The sequence below is a fragment of the Chamaea fasciata genome, unplaced genomic scaffold, assembly GCF_029207755.1.
Source record: "Chamaea fasciata isolate MVZ Bird 193981 ecotype frontalis unplaced genomic scaffold, bChaFas1.0.hap1 SCAF_18, whole genome shotgun sequence".
Lineage (NCBI taxonomy): Eukaryota > Metazoa > Chordata > Aves > Passeriformes > Sylviidae > Chamaea > Chamaea fasciata.
The window spans coordinates 2,539,061-2,552,561 of record NW_027094103.1 but is presented as its reverse complement, the minus strand read 5'-3'; the positions used below and the strand labels follow the sequence as shown (position 1 = coordinate 2,552,561).

Below are 13,501 nucleotides of genomic sequence, written 5' to 3'. Positions count from 1 at the left end.
TGCTGCATTGTGTTACAGGGTTATTTGTGAGTTTAACCTTTATTGAGAATGGCTTAATTACAAATAAAAATATATTTATGTATAAAATCCCTGCATGTAAAATCCCCTTCCTTTACTATTGACATCCTGACAGAAACAAAGCAACAGAACATTTTCAAGGTGAGTGTTTTGATAGACGGTCTTGTAATAGGAAACTAAGTTTCAGAAAATGCAGATGTTCTGGATGCTTGTGCAGTGAGCTGCTTTTTCAGCTGAATTTGTGCCATATACTCAGTCTTTTCACTTGGCTTTTGCTTCTTCCTTGTGTTTTTATCTCTCATAGCCATCTTCCATTTGGCAGCTGTACAAGATCCTGTTGTAATAGTGTAACTCTCCTTTTGTCTGCACTAGCTTAGACAGCTTTGTTTATCTTTCACTTCTGTTGAAGCATTTAAACCCTGGGTACCAAATGCTTACCAGTCAAAACTGTTACACCTGTGTGTGCACTTCAGAACACTAAGCTTGCCCTTAAGTTCATGTTTTCTATACACCCAGAATTCACTTTTGGTAACGGAAACAGTAATATCAATTACAAACCTTTGTAAGAATTGTTTTTATTCAACTAATCTAGCCTGCTCTAAGATAAATCCTGTGGCAGTTTAGTGGTATTGAATGACCTACCTACCTGAAAATGCATGGGTTAAGGAAGTACTCTAACAGCCTGTAGCTTCCATATCTGTTAATTATTAACAGAGCTAATACACTCTCTCTAAATTAAACATCACAATTTTGGCCTTGGATATAAAAATTCCCAAATCAGGAATCTTCTGATGACTTACTCTGGAGGAGTTGAAAGGCATTATCTACAACAGGTTTTGTACCTTTCTTCTTGAGGGATTCTGCTGGTGGCACTGATGGACCAGTTCTACACAAATCACATCCTACCTGTTACTTACCAGTGCCAAGAATGTATTTAAACTTCACCAGTGATAAGCGAAATTTGACACACAAAATTTCCTGTCATGCACTTCTGTTTGGAATTTTTTAAGGGTTACTGCACTTTATATGTCTGTTACTATTTTTCATCTTTGTACAAAGGAGCACTTTGGATTCTACTAAATACTCAGTCAACACTGTATGCTTTTCAGTTACTCAACAACTGATAAAGGAAAATGTTTATCTTGGTAAAAAAAACTTTCTATGCTGAATGTAGATTCCTATTTATTCTATCCACCAGTAAATAATAATACCTTTTTACTGTGATTCCACACAGTTCCAGAACTTGAACAGTTCTTTTCCTAAAACCATGACAGAGATGTGGGATCTCTGTCTTAAGTGCAAATTTTCCTAGTTTTACATCAGTGCTGATTTTCCTACTCACTTTCATACAGGCAGGACTGAAGATTGAGACTTAGAGGAAATTAGGATTGATGAAGCTGAAGTAAGTGGCTTTTTCCTACACTTCAGAATGCTCCTCAGGTAACAGAGGAAGGGGCTATGAGTGGGCTGCTACCACTTAATGTCTCAATACAGCAGCAACTTAATCCAAATACAGCTGTAGTATAAGAGCTAGAAAAATATAAGTTCCTGGCTTCTTACTTGTAGCAGGTATGTTTGTATTTCCTCTTTTCTTAATTGATTTTAGCTCTTCTTAGAAGGTCACTGAACTAACACCAACAGCAAAATTTGGCTCAAATTATGATTCAGCATTTAGGTACAATGCAGTAGATGCTGTCAGATATTTACACTTTACACACAAAATCTGTGCCATTAGTGTGGATGATAATTTTCTGCATTTGCTTAATAAGATTAAATACTTAGAGCATTCATATTTTGAATGGATTCTGCAGAATGTGGCACATGTGGGTGGCATAACATTCAGAGCGTTTTGCAAAGAGCAATAAAGACTTCCAAGTGCAAATAAAATCTTTCCACTTGAAAGTTTTGGAGCAATCTGGAGCTCTGAGCAGTCATCCAAGAGCATTGAGCCAAAAGAGATTGAATTTGTAGTGCAAGGGAGCAATTCCAGTATTGCAGTTGAATAAATGCTAAATCTCTGTGAATTTGATACGTGGGAAGTTTCCTACATTGCAGACAGTACTGATGACCCACAAGGCATTTTTTTATTATTTAAAAGTAGTTTAAGTTAACATTTTTTCCTTTTATAATACTCTGCTGAACTTCAAATCCATAGATTATGGATGAAGAGCAGCCCTTGATGCTTTGACAGAGAGAGAAACAGGTATTTTCTGGGGTTTTTTCTTTTTCTTTCTAAACCTGTGCAAATATTACCACGTGTTAAAAGTTCATAAATTTGGTGCTTTTTTCTTACATATTTAATTTGAAAATAAGCTGAAAGTGAACAGGCTCTGGGCCTGTATTTTAGAACTACTGTCAAATGTGCAATGTTAAAAATAAGGGGGGGAAAAAATCAAATACAAACCAGAGACAGACATTGCAAAATCAGATACATCATCAAGAAAAAAAAAAAAAGGTGAAGACAGCATTGCAGTCTAGTCCTGTCAATGTCTATAAAGCCTCCCTTGTGAAGATCCCACTGCAGTTGAGGAGTGAGGTGTGTGCAGGGGAGTCCTGAGACGAGCAGCCAGCTGCCGTGCAGGCTGTGCAGGAAGGAGCAGGAGTGTCCTCTGTGGGTGTCAGCTGTCTGTGTAGATGAACAGAATATCTTCATCAGTGCCATAACTTGTCCTGGCTTCCTCAAAGTTACTGATGCTGGTGCAGCATGTTCCTGGGAAGAAGGAACAAAATGTTAGGAAAATTCAGAAGGATTTGTCAGTGAAAGGTTCTTTCACTGGATGTAACAGCATCCACAAACCAGTGTAGAGACTTCACCCAGCAGCTTAGGTTACAGCTTTACTCGGGTAGATTTTTTCACCTTAAAGAGCTCACTGAAGTAATGCTGCAAATAGGTACCAAACTGGCCCTTCTGTTACATTCTGCACATAAACATTTCAGCATCTCTCCCTAACCTATCTGAAAGCCAAACAAGCCATTTGCTAGAATGCCTATCTGAATGCTTCAACTAAATCACACCACAAAATGCAGCAGTGATATAATTAATGGCAAAACCCCTTGTGACAAATTGGGTAATGATGCCTGTGCACTGATGGGAGGTCCAGCTGTGGCTGTGTCAGACTCATTAGCAATGCACTGGCTGAGAATCCATCCAAAAGGGACAGGCTACTCACGGTCAGCATAGGCAGGGTTGTTGTAGTAAATACTCCCTGAGGCTTTGTTGTAGCCACATAACACAATGAAATGGCCCTGGTAGTCAGGGCTCCTGCAGAAGCACTTCTGTCCAATGGGAAGGAAGCAGCAGTATTTGACAGGACTTGAGCAGAGATCACACAGCAGCAGGACTGCGTTGACAAGGACAATGGCTATGTGACCCTGGGACAGGTGGTTCTGGATGTCTTGAACGGTTACTGTGCTGCAAGGAAGGAAACAGACATGCTTATTGAAAGAGGCTGGTGTAAAGGAAGTGCCTGACGGTGCACAGTGCAGCTGGCACTTCTACAGATACCCCACAGATTGACTATAGATATACTTCTGTATCACAGGTACAGCTCTTTGCTGTTCAACCTTGCAGGCTTTGCTATGGACAAAGCCTGACAGAACCAGTAGCATTCAAGGTCTTTCTATTTCATTGCTGCTACTGAAGTGCAGAGCAACCGCTCTGGATTCTGCAGTGACATGTTCTGAGATGACTTATCAGATGCCCCAGAGAAGAGAATTAAAGTAGCTGGCAACTCACTCAGTAACTTGAGGGACTTCTTTTGTAGGAAATTTTAGTGTTCTGTCTGTGTTCTGTTCTGTCTGTGTTTCTGTTAGAAAAGCTAATCTCTGAGACACCAAATCTTCATTGATTAAGTGGTTAAATATTGTGTAACCACTAACCAAATTAAGATTTGCCTGTGTCACAGAGGACTGTGTTTCTCCCAGCTGAAGTTTTGAGTTCCCTGATACTCTTGAGGCTTTATTTCTACAGAGTAAGTATCTACCATACATCATCTATAACCTCATCTGTTAAAAGCTGTCCTTCACTGAGGCAGATGGTGTGTTCCATATGTGTGAGAAACTCATCACTTGGATCTGTTCCAGATGTCTGTGAACCACCTGACTGAACTCATGTGCTTTTTATTTAATCCTTCCCAGTGTCACTTGCCCCCTCTGATGCCCCAGCCTCAGTACTGCACATCTCCTCTGTCCCTGGCTTGATCAAGGCCAGTCTTAAGACTGCAGAAGCAAGAGGGACTGAGTGTCCCTTCTGTCCTGTCACGGCTGTAGTTTTAAGTGATGGTGACTCCACACGTTAGAAAGGACACTTGATTCTGCTAAATACAAGTTACACTCCAGCATTCAAATGCTATTGTGGCTGCCTCATATCCTCTCCTTTGCTTATTTACCCCACTTCAACAACAGGGATCCAAATACAGCTTCCCTATAAAAAGGGATGCAGCTCAAATTGGATGCTTAGTCATTCCCCAGTAGAATTTCACTGCCGATTGTGAAAATTCTGCAGTTTTTTCATTTTTTATGGGTTTGCAGTTCTTTCATGGAGTTCCTTATTTGATGGTCCCCTTGGCAAAAGCTCCTGTGCTAACTTATACTTTGCATGTTTGTCTGGGAAGAGAGATCCATGTTTGCATAGCTTTGGGAACAATGAGTTCTGTTCCACACAGCATTCTCCTTAATTCCAACAATGGCCAGTTAGAGTGCTGTAGGCACTCCCTATTGCCTAAATGTAATGGACAACCAAATTCAAAACACAGTCAGCTCCTATCAGCATTTTCATATCACTTACTGTGCATCATGAATAATTTTTCTTCAAACTTCATTATTAGCTCTTGATGTGCATGGGGGTTTTTTGAGACAGATATAGTAGAAAGACACTAATTGGCAAAAAAAGGCTTAGGGCTCGATTTCATTCTGTTTCAGCAGTTTAGCTTGGTGCCTCCAAGAAAAACGGGCCCACAGAATCTCCAAAGAGAAAGAAAACAGCAAGCTTACCATTTCTCCACCAGCACCTTGCAGTCTTTGGCTTGTGCAAAGAGCTGATTCACTCGATTCTCTTCTGTGTCAAAGTGCTTCCTGTAAAATGACTGGGGAAATAAAAGAAGTTCTGAACTGGAATGGTGTTTACCTTGGGTAATCCACCACTTAAGACTGCTAGCAAGGGCCTGCATAAATTGGAGATCTGGCTATGGGATAAAAGATCTCTCCCTTAGTTCACTGGGAACAGGACAAGGATTTATGCTCTGAAATACAAATTAAATCGCCCCTGGTCAGTTACTGTTGCTGTTTCAATCCAGTGGCTGTACAGCTGCCTACAAGAGAGAGCCTGTCTGGTTTCCCAGGGGAAACTGGGCAGGAGCTTGCAATAAAGTCACAGCTGCTACAGGCCCTCCTTGGCCCCTTGTGGGCAGTCCTGGAGAGGCCGAGCTCTCAGTGGATGGGAGGCTGAGTTCCCCTCTCACCTCTAGAGGTGGATCTTCCAGGTCAAGGCTGAGGCACGGTGGTGGGGAAAGTGTGGAAGCTAAACACTGCTGCTGCCCAGGCTGTACCTGTTCTGTAGATAAATACAGGGCTTCAGTCTCCAAGGCTGTCAAATAGGTTGGAACCTTTCATGAACACTACATGCAAACTTCTTAAAAATTAAAAAGATGGAATCAATACGTGGGATCACACTGCCTTTGGAATAGATTTGTGCCAGTTTTGGCAGGGGGTCAAATTAACTATGGCTGACTGTCAGTAACACAGCAGAGCTTTTATAGCATGATACCTGAGGTTTTTAAAGCTGCCTGCTCTTCCCCTGCAGATGAGAATACTGACCTGATTTTTGTAGCCCTTGTCCACTCCGAGTGTCTGGGTGCAAAACTTATGCCTAACTCCGAAGTGCCGCATTAGGTAGGCCAGGTCAATAGTCCAGATACTCTTTGTTAACTGGAGTTCCTGGATGGCTTTCTGAAACTCATCATTGTCCAAATGATTCAGGTACCTATGGTATCAAGAAAGGCAGGGGAAGGGAAGCACAGGTCTTAGGAGAAGCAAAATGTGTGCTGTAGCCCAAGCCTCTACATCACAGCACATAAAAACTGAAACAATGGGCTTGGCTACAAAATAACCAAAGAAAAAACCAACCCACAAAGGAGACAGAAATTTAAGGGAAGGGAATAGGGAATATTTAACTGGATTTATTGCTGACTTTTTAAAATTGGAAATGTGTGGTGCCTTGGCTATTTTAGAGTGCTAGAAGTGTACAGGTGCTGTACCAGAGGCAAGCTGGTATAGAACTCTGTCCTGAAGGGTTTACAGTGTAATGTACAAGTGTATTAGAGCCAACACAGAAAGAAGAGTTAAAGACTAAAACTTCCTTCACGCCATAGATGGATTTCAAAAGGAGGAGCCATAAAGGAATTCAGTAAATATTCAAAGGAAGCTTGTCTCAGGCACTGATGACACAAAAGGAAGAAAAGGGGAGATGAAATCAGGAGGAAGCTCGGGACAGGTTGCAAGGGGGCGGGGCGAGGTAGTTACAGGGAGCTCTGAAAATAAGAAGAGGAATGGAAATACATGATGAAAAACAAAAAGGGACTGGAATTGAGGATGCGGGGAAAACAAGGTCAGATCAGCAGGGTGAAAAGATTAATCTTGGAAGCTGAGTTTTGGGCAGACTGGAGTAGCAAAGAGGTAAAGGGAATAGAGGTTACAGTAGTCAAGATGGGAAATTACCAGCACACGGACTAACGTCTTGGCAGAAGGGATGGAGAGAAATGAAAATCTTCTGCTTCATATCTACTAAGTGGACATCTAAATAGGTATTTCTCCTGCACCTAAGCTCATGTTCCTCTGTGGAAGGAAAGAGGAGTTCAGCAGGACAGCTACTAGTTCAAAAAAAGGTAAAACCAAAAAGAAACAAAAAAAAAAACCCCAAGGGGCATCACAATTTTGAAGCTGAAACTAGTCCTGGAACACAAACACTCATCCCACAGGTCGGGCTCAGCAGGACAGAGGTAGTACGGGTACAGCACACACTCATAAACTGGGATACACCTACCCATCACTGGGAAGGAAACACAGAGAGGAACCTGGTGAGTCACAGCTAACTATCAGCTCTGAATTGTAACAACAGGATAGAGGCAACACTTTCTATGAGCTTATGCATACCAGCCTGCAAAGTTCATAGAGCTGATTAGGTATTCTGCATCTAATTATTCAAAAGGATCCAAAGTTCACTTCAGTTTGTATTTTCCCTTGCTCCAGCTGGAGAGCTGGGCCAGGCCCAAGCAGCAGTCACTGTCCAAGGGTACCTCAAAGAACCTGCTGCTCTCCTAAGAATGAACTCATGGCTGTTTCAACACACCTCTTCTCCCTGGGACTTGCTTCCTGCAACCCCTCCCCGTGGAATGAGATTTCCCACTCTAAGAGAGCCACTTACTGAAGCACCATCCTGGAGCAGGCCAGCCCACAGTCCCAGTGGTACAGCTGCTGAATCACTGGCACTTTCAGCTGGATGCAGTCAACTGTGTGAGCAGAACACAATGTCAATCCATACAGGAATGTTTTCCCATGCCACTAAAAGTCAGCCTGTCCTCAGCACTACAGCCACAGAGACTTAGGAACGTGGTTTTATCTGATTGGCAGGTGGATTTTTTTCTTTCTTAGGGGAATGCGCATTTAGTATTTCTGTTCAGGTAAGCATTTGGTTTAATTTCATACTCCTTTATTGTTCCATACCTAGATCACTGGCTTTGCAACCCTTTTTCCCTTGGAAGTTTCTTTTTTTTTATGGTGGGGTGATGTACCCACCATCCCTCAGTTGAAGCTGTGTCTCCTCCTGGATAACAGCAGGTGAGACACAGGTATTCATCCTTTCTCTTGTGTCTGATTGTACTTCTGTGCCTCAACAGGACTTAAAGGAAACTGGGTGAAAACATACCAAGATCTCGGGACAGGAATCTCTTAGAAGCCCCACAGATTTAAGCCTTTTCTATAGATTTGGGGTTTTATCCTCAGGGATGGTAATTTACAGAATTTAAACAAGACTCACAAGTTAAAACTCGCAAGTGGAACCAGTTGTACTTTTGTATTAATTCCATCAAAATATCAATAGGGAGGGAAAATTAATAATCTTTGCCAAAAAGTCCCAAAATACAACCTCCATCCTCTGCCTCCGTTTTTTATTTTTATGGAGTCAGCAATGTGGTGGTTTCAGTTCCAGGGACATCCTCACCACTAGCAGGACTTGAAGAGTTGTGCCTATCATTGCTACTTCAGCATTGACCAAAGTGAGTTAATCACAAAGGGCTTTTCTCAGTAACCTTTGATCTAGAAAAGGCCTTTGAGAACTCTTGTTAACAAGATCCTCTCCATTTTATAATGGGAATAAAAATACATTGGACATCACATGGACTCATCTAGTTTTGGTGTAATAGCATTTATCAACCTTTTTAGATAAAGTTGTCTTATTTTTCCTAGTTGTGCCCCTGTTTAATCATGACTTTAAAGAGTGGCACACCGGTTGATATATTCAGTCTTTTTTAAAATTCATCTAGCTTAAGGTGCTCTTGAGTATCATAACAAAAGAAAACAAACAAACAAACAAAAAGAAAAAAAAAACAATTCCCACTTGTCCTCAAACCAGAACTTCTCGAGTATTTTATCATCATTTTTTCTTAGCATGTTATGTGAATCTGTCCCCTTTTTATAAACAGCCACGTCCTCTACCGAGTCCCACATTAACCAAGAGGTACATGTTTTCTACGTGAAAGCTTCAGAGAGCAATAACAAGTTTTCCTGGCCGTCCAGCTTCCAGTCACCTGTTTCCCAACACACCTAGAGCTCTTCAGCGCTGGCTGTCGGCTGTCCCGGGACGAGACACCGGCCCGTCCCTGCCGTGCCTGTAAATCACCCCGCGAACCCTCTGCGCCTTGCCAGCTCCCCGCCGCCGCCGCCACCCTACCGACGGGGCCGGTAACTGCACACGGCTCCACACGGCCGAACCCGCGGCACCGCGGCTCGGGAGGACCGAGAGGCCGCCGGGGGCTGCGGCGGGGCCCGCAGGAGCCGCCCGCTCCCCACCGGGCACCCCCGGCCGGTTCCGCGGGGGAACTCCGCCTCCCCGCCGCCCCCAGCCCGCAGAGCCCCGCGCAGCGCTGGGCGGGCCGCACTGACCTGGCGGCGGCTCGCCGGCCTCCCGGGGGCTCTTCATGGCGCCGGCGGCACCCGCCGCCCGCTCACTGCCGGCCCCGTCGAGCCGGCGGCGCGGCCCCGGGGCCCGGCGCTGGCTCCTCCCGGAGGCGGGGGCTGAGGGGGGCCGGGCCCCGGGGCGCTTGGCCCGCGCCGTGGCGGCGGGGAGAGCGGCGGGGCGTGCGGGCGGGCAGGGGCATGACACGGCGGGCGGGGGGCGCGCAGCCCTGCCCCGGGCTCGGGGCACCGCGGGGCTGCCGGGCCGGCCCCGGGCGGGAGCGGACGGGACGAGGCCGCGCCGCCCCCAGCGCCGCGTTCCGGTTCCGGCCGCGGAGCAGGGCGGGAGGCGGCGGAGGCCATTAGCGCGGAGTGCGGGCGGTGGGTACCGGGCCGCGCCGCGTTCTCCTGCGGGGCCTGCTGGCCTCCTGAGGGGCCGGGGGGGCCGGGCCGGGGCGGCGAGGTGCGGGAGGGCTGGGGTGGCCCCGGCTCCCTCACGAAGGGGCCTCGGTGCTCGGCGCTGCGGCCCCCGAGCGCGCCGTGCTGCCCGCGGGGCTCGCAGGGGCCGTGCCGCTGTGGGATGTACCTGGGGCTCTTCCCTTGGAGGGGCCCGTGGTTTGTTATGTGGTCCTTACGAGTGAATATCCTGGAAGAGACTGGCAGTCGATATTTAAAGTCTCTCCATGGGCACGTCTCTAGAGAAGTGTTCTTGATGCGTAGTCAGAGCACATGTTGTGTTTAAATGTGAGAAATTTGGTACTTCATGCTAACGGAAAGGATGAGGCGTTGTGTAGTTGGAGCTTGTTCTATATCTTCCTTTGTAGTAAAAGGTTTTGTTTGCCTTGTGCCCCAGGTGTAGAGCCAGAGCACTGCAGCCATGTCCATCGGGGTGCCCATCAAGGTCCTGCACGAGGCCGAGGGCCACATCGTCACCTGCGAGACCAACACGGGAGAAGTCTATCGAGGGAAACTTATCGAAGCTGAGGACAACATGAATTGTCAGGTATCTTTTGCTTCACAAGGATGGGGGGAAGGTTGGCTGATCTGGGCCTGGAAAGGCTGAAAATTTGATTAAATGATTGTTGCTTTTAGTTCTGAGATAAAGAAAACTGTGCTGCTAGTTTTTACCGGGAGGAAGTGGATTCAGCATTACAGAGTGCTCCAAAGAGGCCAGAGCTTATTTCTAATTTCAGAGTAGGTTTGGGCATCCCTGTCAGTAAGATCAGAGATTTTAAGATTCTGTCCTGTGAACAGTGTTTTTTCCAGAGTTCTTTCTTTAAAGTCACTGAGTGTAAAAATAAAAAAACCCTTGACTTAAGAAACTGAAGCTTACTTAATGCACATCGCTTCAGTCATTCCAATAGGGCCTAATTTTGACTTCAGGCAAGTGGTCATTGAAATCAGAATGTGTTCCTAATAGTACTAGAACAGCTTTATTAAAACTCTTTGCATATAAGAAAACAACAATAATGATGCTGATAAAGCTAATTTGTAAACTGGAGAGAAAGCAAAAGTCCTGGGAAGCAGGCATGGGGTGTGTTTAAATGGTCATGATGCCTCGTGTCACAGCTGAGGCCTGTCTGGTGAGCACTGACTTTGCCTTGCAGATGTCCAACATAACAGTGACATACAGAGATGGCCGGGTGGCACAGCTCGAGCAGGTGTACATCAGGGGCAGCAAGATACGGTTCCTCATCTTACCAGATATGTTGAAGAATGCTCCTATGCTAAAGAGCATGAAGAATAAAAACCAGGGTTCTGGAGCTGGGCGAGGGAAAGCAGCTATTCTCAAAGCTCAAGGTATGTACAATTTCTTCATGGTCCCTCTCCCTATTTTTCTGTAGAACTGGAAAGCTCATCTCTGTCACTGAGGTGATAAAGTAGTAAGAAGTAAAAGGATTACTGGTTCATACCGTGTTTTTCTGTATGTTCTGTCTTACAGTGAGAGTCAAGACTCAAACTGTCCCAGTTACCTGAATGTGTAATATTGATTAATATTGGCAGTAATTTAGAGGTAGTGAGTAGTCTTGTTGAACAGAGCCTTTCTGTTAAACTTTGGAGTTCAATTTTCCTGAGTTGTGTCCACCAGCTGTTTGGAATACTTTGGGAGGGATTCAGGTGTTCTTGTTAAGCTTTTGTAGGAAAACAGCTTCAGTTATAAAGATGGTACTTAAGCTACTGAGAAGCTGTAATTATCACTTTTTCTGTAGTTCACTCTCATTTGTGCCTTTCTCAGGGGATCAGTCGACTTATTAGGTAGTTGAGTAACAATCACGTGCCATAAAGTCCCTGGTTAACTTCAGTGTGCAGTAACATTTATGTGGGGGAGTAACTTACTGCGTGGTGTTGCAAAACTTTGCAAGAGTGTGGGGTTTCAAATCTCTTGGGTGACGCAGGTTTGTGTGTCAGAAGGAGCATAAGGTGTATGAATATTTACTGCTGTTATTCTGAGGAGCCAGACTGTGGGACCATTACGTTCTGGTTCTTCTCACAGAAAGCTTCTTGCTCTCACTTCACTTCCTGAGTCTTTCCTTGCTTCTGAGCAAGAGACCTTGAGTGTTGTTGATGTTTTGCTTGTCAGTTGTTGAGATAAATGTGCTGGTATGTCAAATTCATGTCATCCCTGATGTTTTCTTTCTTCAGTGGCTGCAAGAGGAAGAGGCCGTGGGATGGGCCGTGGCAACATCTTCCAGAAGCGAAGATAATTTTGGTCTTGGCCGAATTGCTTTTTTTATTAGGGATGTTAACTTGACAACGTGTGCATTGGTATCAGTTTTGTTTAATAAATGTTTCTGACAAAAACTCGTCTGCTCTTACCTGACAGGACAATTTTTGGGCAAATACACTCTAGGTTGATTTCAAAGTCAAGCCAGCTTTGGAAAATAGTGGACTTTGTTACATCTAGTTTTGACCACTTTGTGTGATGCATTAGTTTCTAAAGGTCATTATGTTTCCTTTTTCTTGTTTAGTCCTGCTGTCATTTATTCTCTAAAGAATTAGAAGGCATACTTACTGAAGACTTTTTAAGTCATACATTATAAAGTCTTATTAGCAGCTGCATTTATGGAAAATACAGCAAAACAGAAGCAGCTTCCTGAGAAGCAGAACACTGTGTTCTTTTGCTTTATATGGGCCTACAATAGATAGAGGTCCATTTTCGGATCTGTATGTTGAACTTGTATTCTTGCATTTCTTATTTTTCTCTTTGGATATGGGGAGAATTTTTCATGAGGAACACACAACTTTGATAGCCTGAATCTATATTTGCAGTGAAAAAATCTATTCTGATATTCATAGCAGTTTTTCCCTGTGTCTGGGAGAAGATGACAGGACATAGAATAGGCATTTTCCAGGATAAATTTGAAATGCTTTCTAGATTTGAAAGGCAGTGCAGGTGTATAAGGAAAGTCTTATGAATAGTTAACCATTAAATACAGCTCAATACAAATGCTGATGTTTTGAACAAAACTCATGATCAACTTCAGCTTTTGATCTTATCTCTACACCTTGTGTAGAGATCAGCTGATCTGCAGGATGCCAAATATTGGTGTACCTTCAGTTTATTTTGCTTTAAGTGTAGCGTGGGTGTTTTTACTGACTTAAATGGTTGAAATGTTTCAATGTAACCCTTCTGTACCTAATCACTTACTTGCATACAATCAATTACCAGTTTGTGCACACAGAAAAGAGCTGCTCTTTTCTGCTGGGATGCTGTGGAGATTCTCCCTTGTGTGCAGACAGGAAAGTTGAACTAATGTATTAACTTGTTGAATTGTGTGTAAATAAAGCTGTATTTGGTCTCACATCACGAGGGAAAACCCTGCTGCATGTTCTTCTGGGTAGTAGTGATCCTAAATATTTGCAATGGAAACTTCCTTAGAATGTGTTAAAGGGATACTTGATCTTAACTACAAAAGCACTGCAGTGTCATCTTACACCTCCCCTGAGGGATGTGTCCAAAAGATGGCACAAAAGTTCTCACAGACAGGGTCCACTTCCACTGATGGTGAGTGGCTCACCTCTTTTAAAGTGTCCCTGTTTCTCCTTCTTGAGCAATGCCAAGCTGCTGTTCTCTCAGGAGCAGTGGCTGTGGCATTCAGCAGCACTGAGGGCGGGGGACAACCACGAGTTTTGGAGAAAACCAGTCACCCTCAGGAGGTTTGATAGAACAAATTCTGTGTCTGCTTTAAGAAGTTTGAAGTAGCATCTCTAATGCATATCAGCTTTGAAGAAGGTACTGGATTCTGCATAAACAAAAAGCTTTGGACTATGGCTTCAGGTTGAGGCTGAGTCTGGGATGGACTGTTCAGAAAGA

At 44.3% G+C, this 13,501-nt stretch overlaps 2 protein-coding genes across 4 annotated transcripts; one reads left to right on the top strand and one right to left on the bottom strand.

Annotated features, from left to right (window-relative positions):
• Window positions 1-7: 7 nt before the first annotated feature.
• GUCD1 (guanylyl cyclase domain containing 1) lies at window positions 8-9,509 on the bottom strand. 2 transcript variants are annotated; one of them, XM_066200152.1, is made up of 6 exons: window positions 9,175-9,509; window positions 7,439-7,523; window positions 5,833-5,998; window positions 5,011-5,102; window positions 3,189-3,430; window positions 8-2,728 (listed from the first exon to the last, which is right to left on the bottom strand). In XM_066200152.1, exons 1-6 carry the CDS (start codon window positions 9,209-9,211, stop codon window positions 2,637-2,639), a joined length of 714 nt encoding a protein of 237 aa, XP_066056249.1. In that variant the 5' UTR covers window positions 9,212-9,509; the 3' UTR covers window positions 8-2,636. The 2 variants fall into 2 exon arrangements, with proteins under 2 accessions (XP_066056249.1, XP_066056248.1); XM_066200151.1 differs by lacking the exon at window positions 9,175-9,509 and adding an exon at window positions 8,836-8,899.
• On the top strand, window positions 9,465-12,991 carry SNRPD3 (small nuclear ribonucleoprotein D3 polypeptide). 2 transcript variants are annotated; one of them, XM_066200153.1, is made up of 4 exons: window positions 9,465-9,567; window positions 10,040-10,189; window positions 10,794-10,986; window positions 11,830-12,991. In XM_066200153.1, exons 2-4 carry the CDS (start codon window positions 10,064-10,066, stop codon window positions 11,889-11,891), a joined length of 381 nt encoding a protein of 126 aa, XP_066056250.1. In that variant the 5' UTR covers window positions 9,465-9,567; window positions 10,040-10,063; the 3' UTR covers window positions 11,892-12,991. The 2 variants fall into 2 exon arrangements, with proteins under 2 accessions (XP_066056250.1, XP_066056251.1); XM_066200154.1 differs by lacking the exon at window positions 9,465-9,567 and adding an exon at window positions 9,593-9,649.
• The last annotated feature ends 510 nt before the right edge of the window (window positions 12,992-13,501 follow it).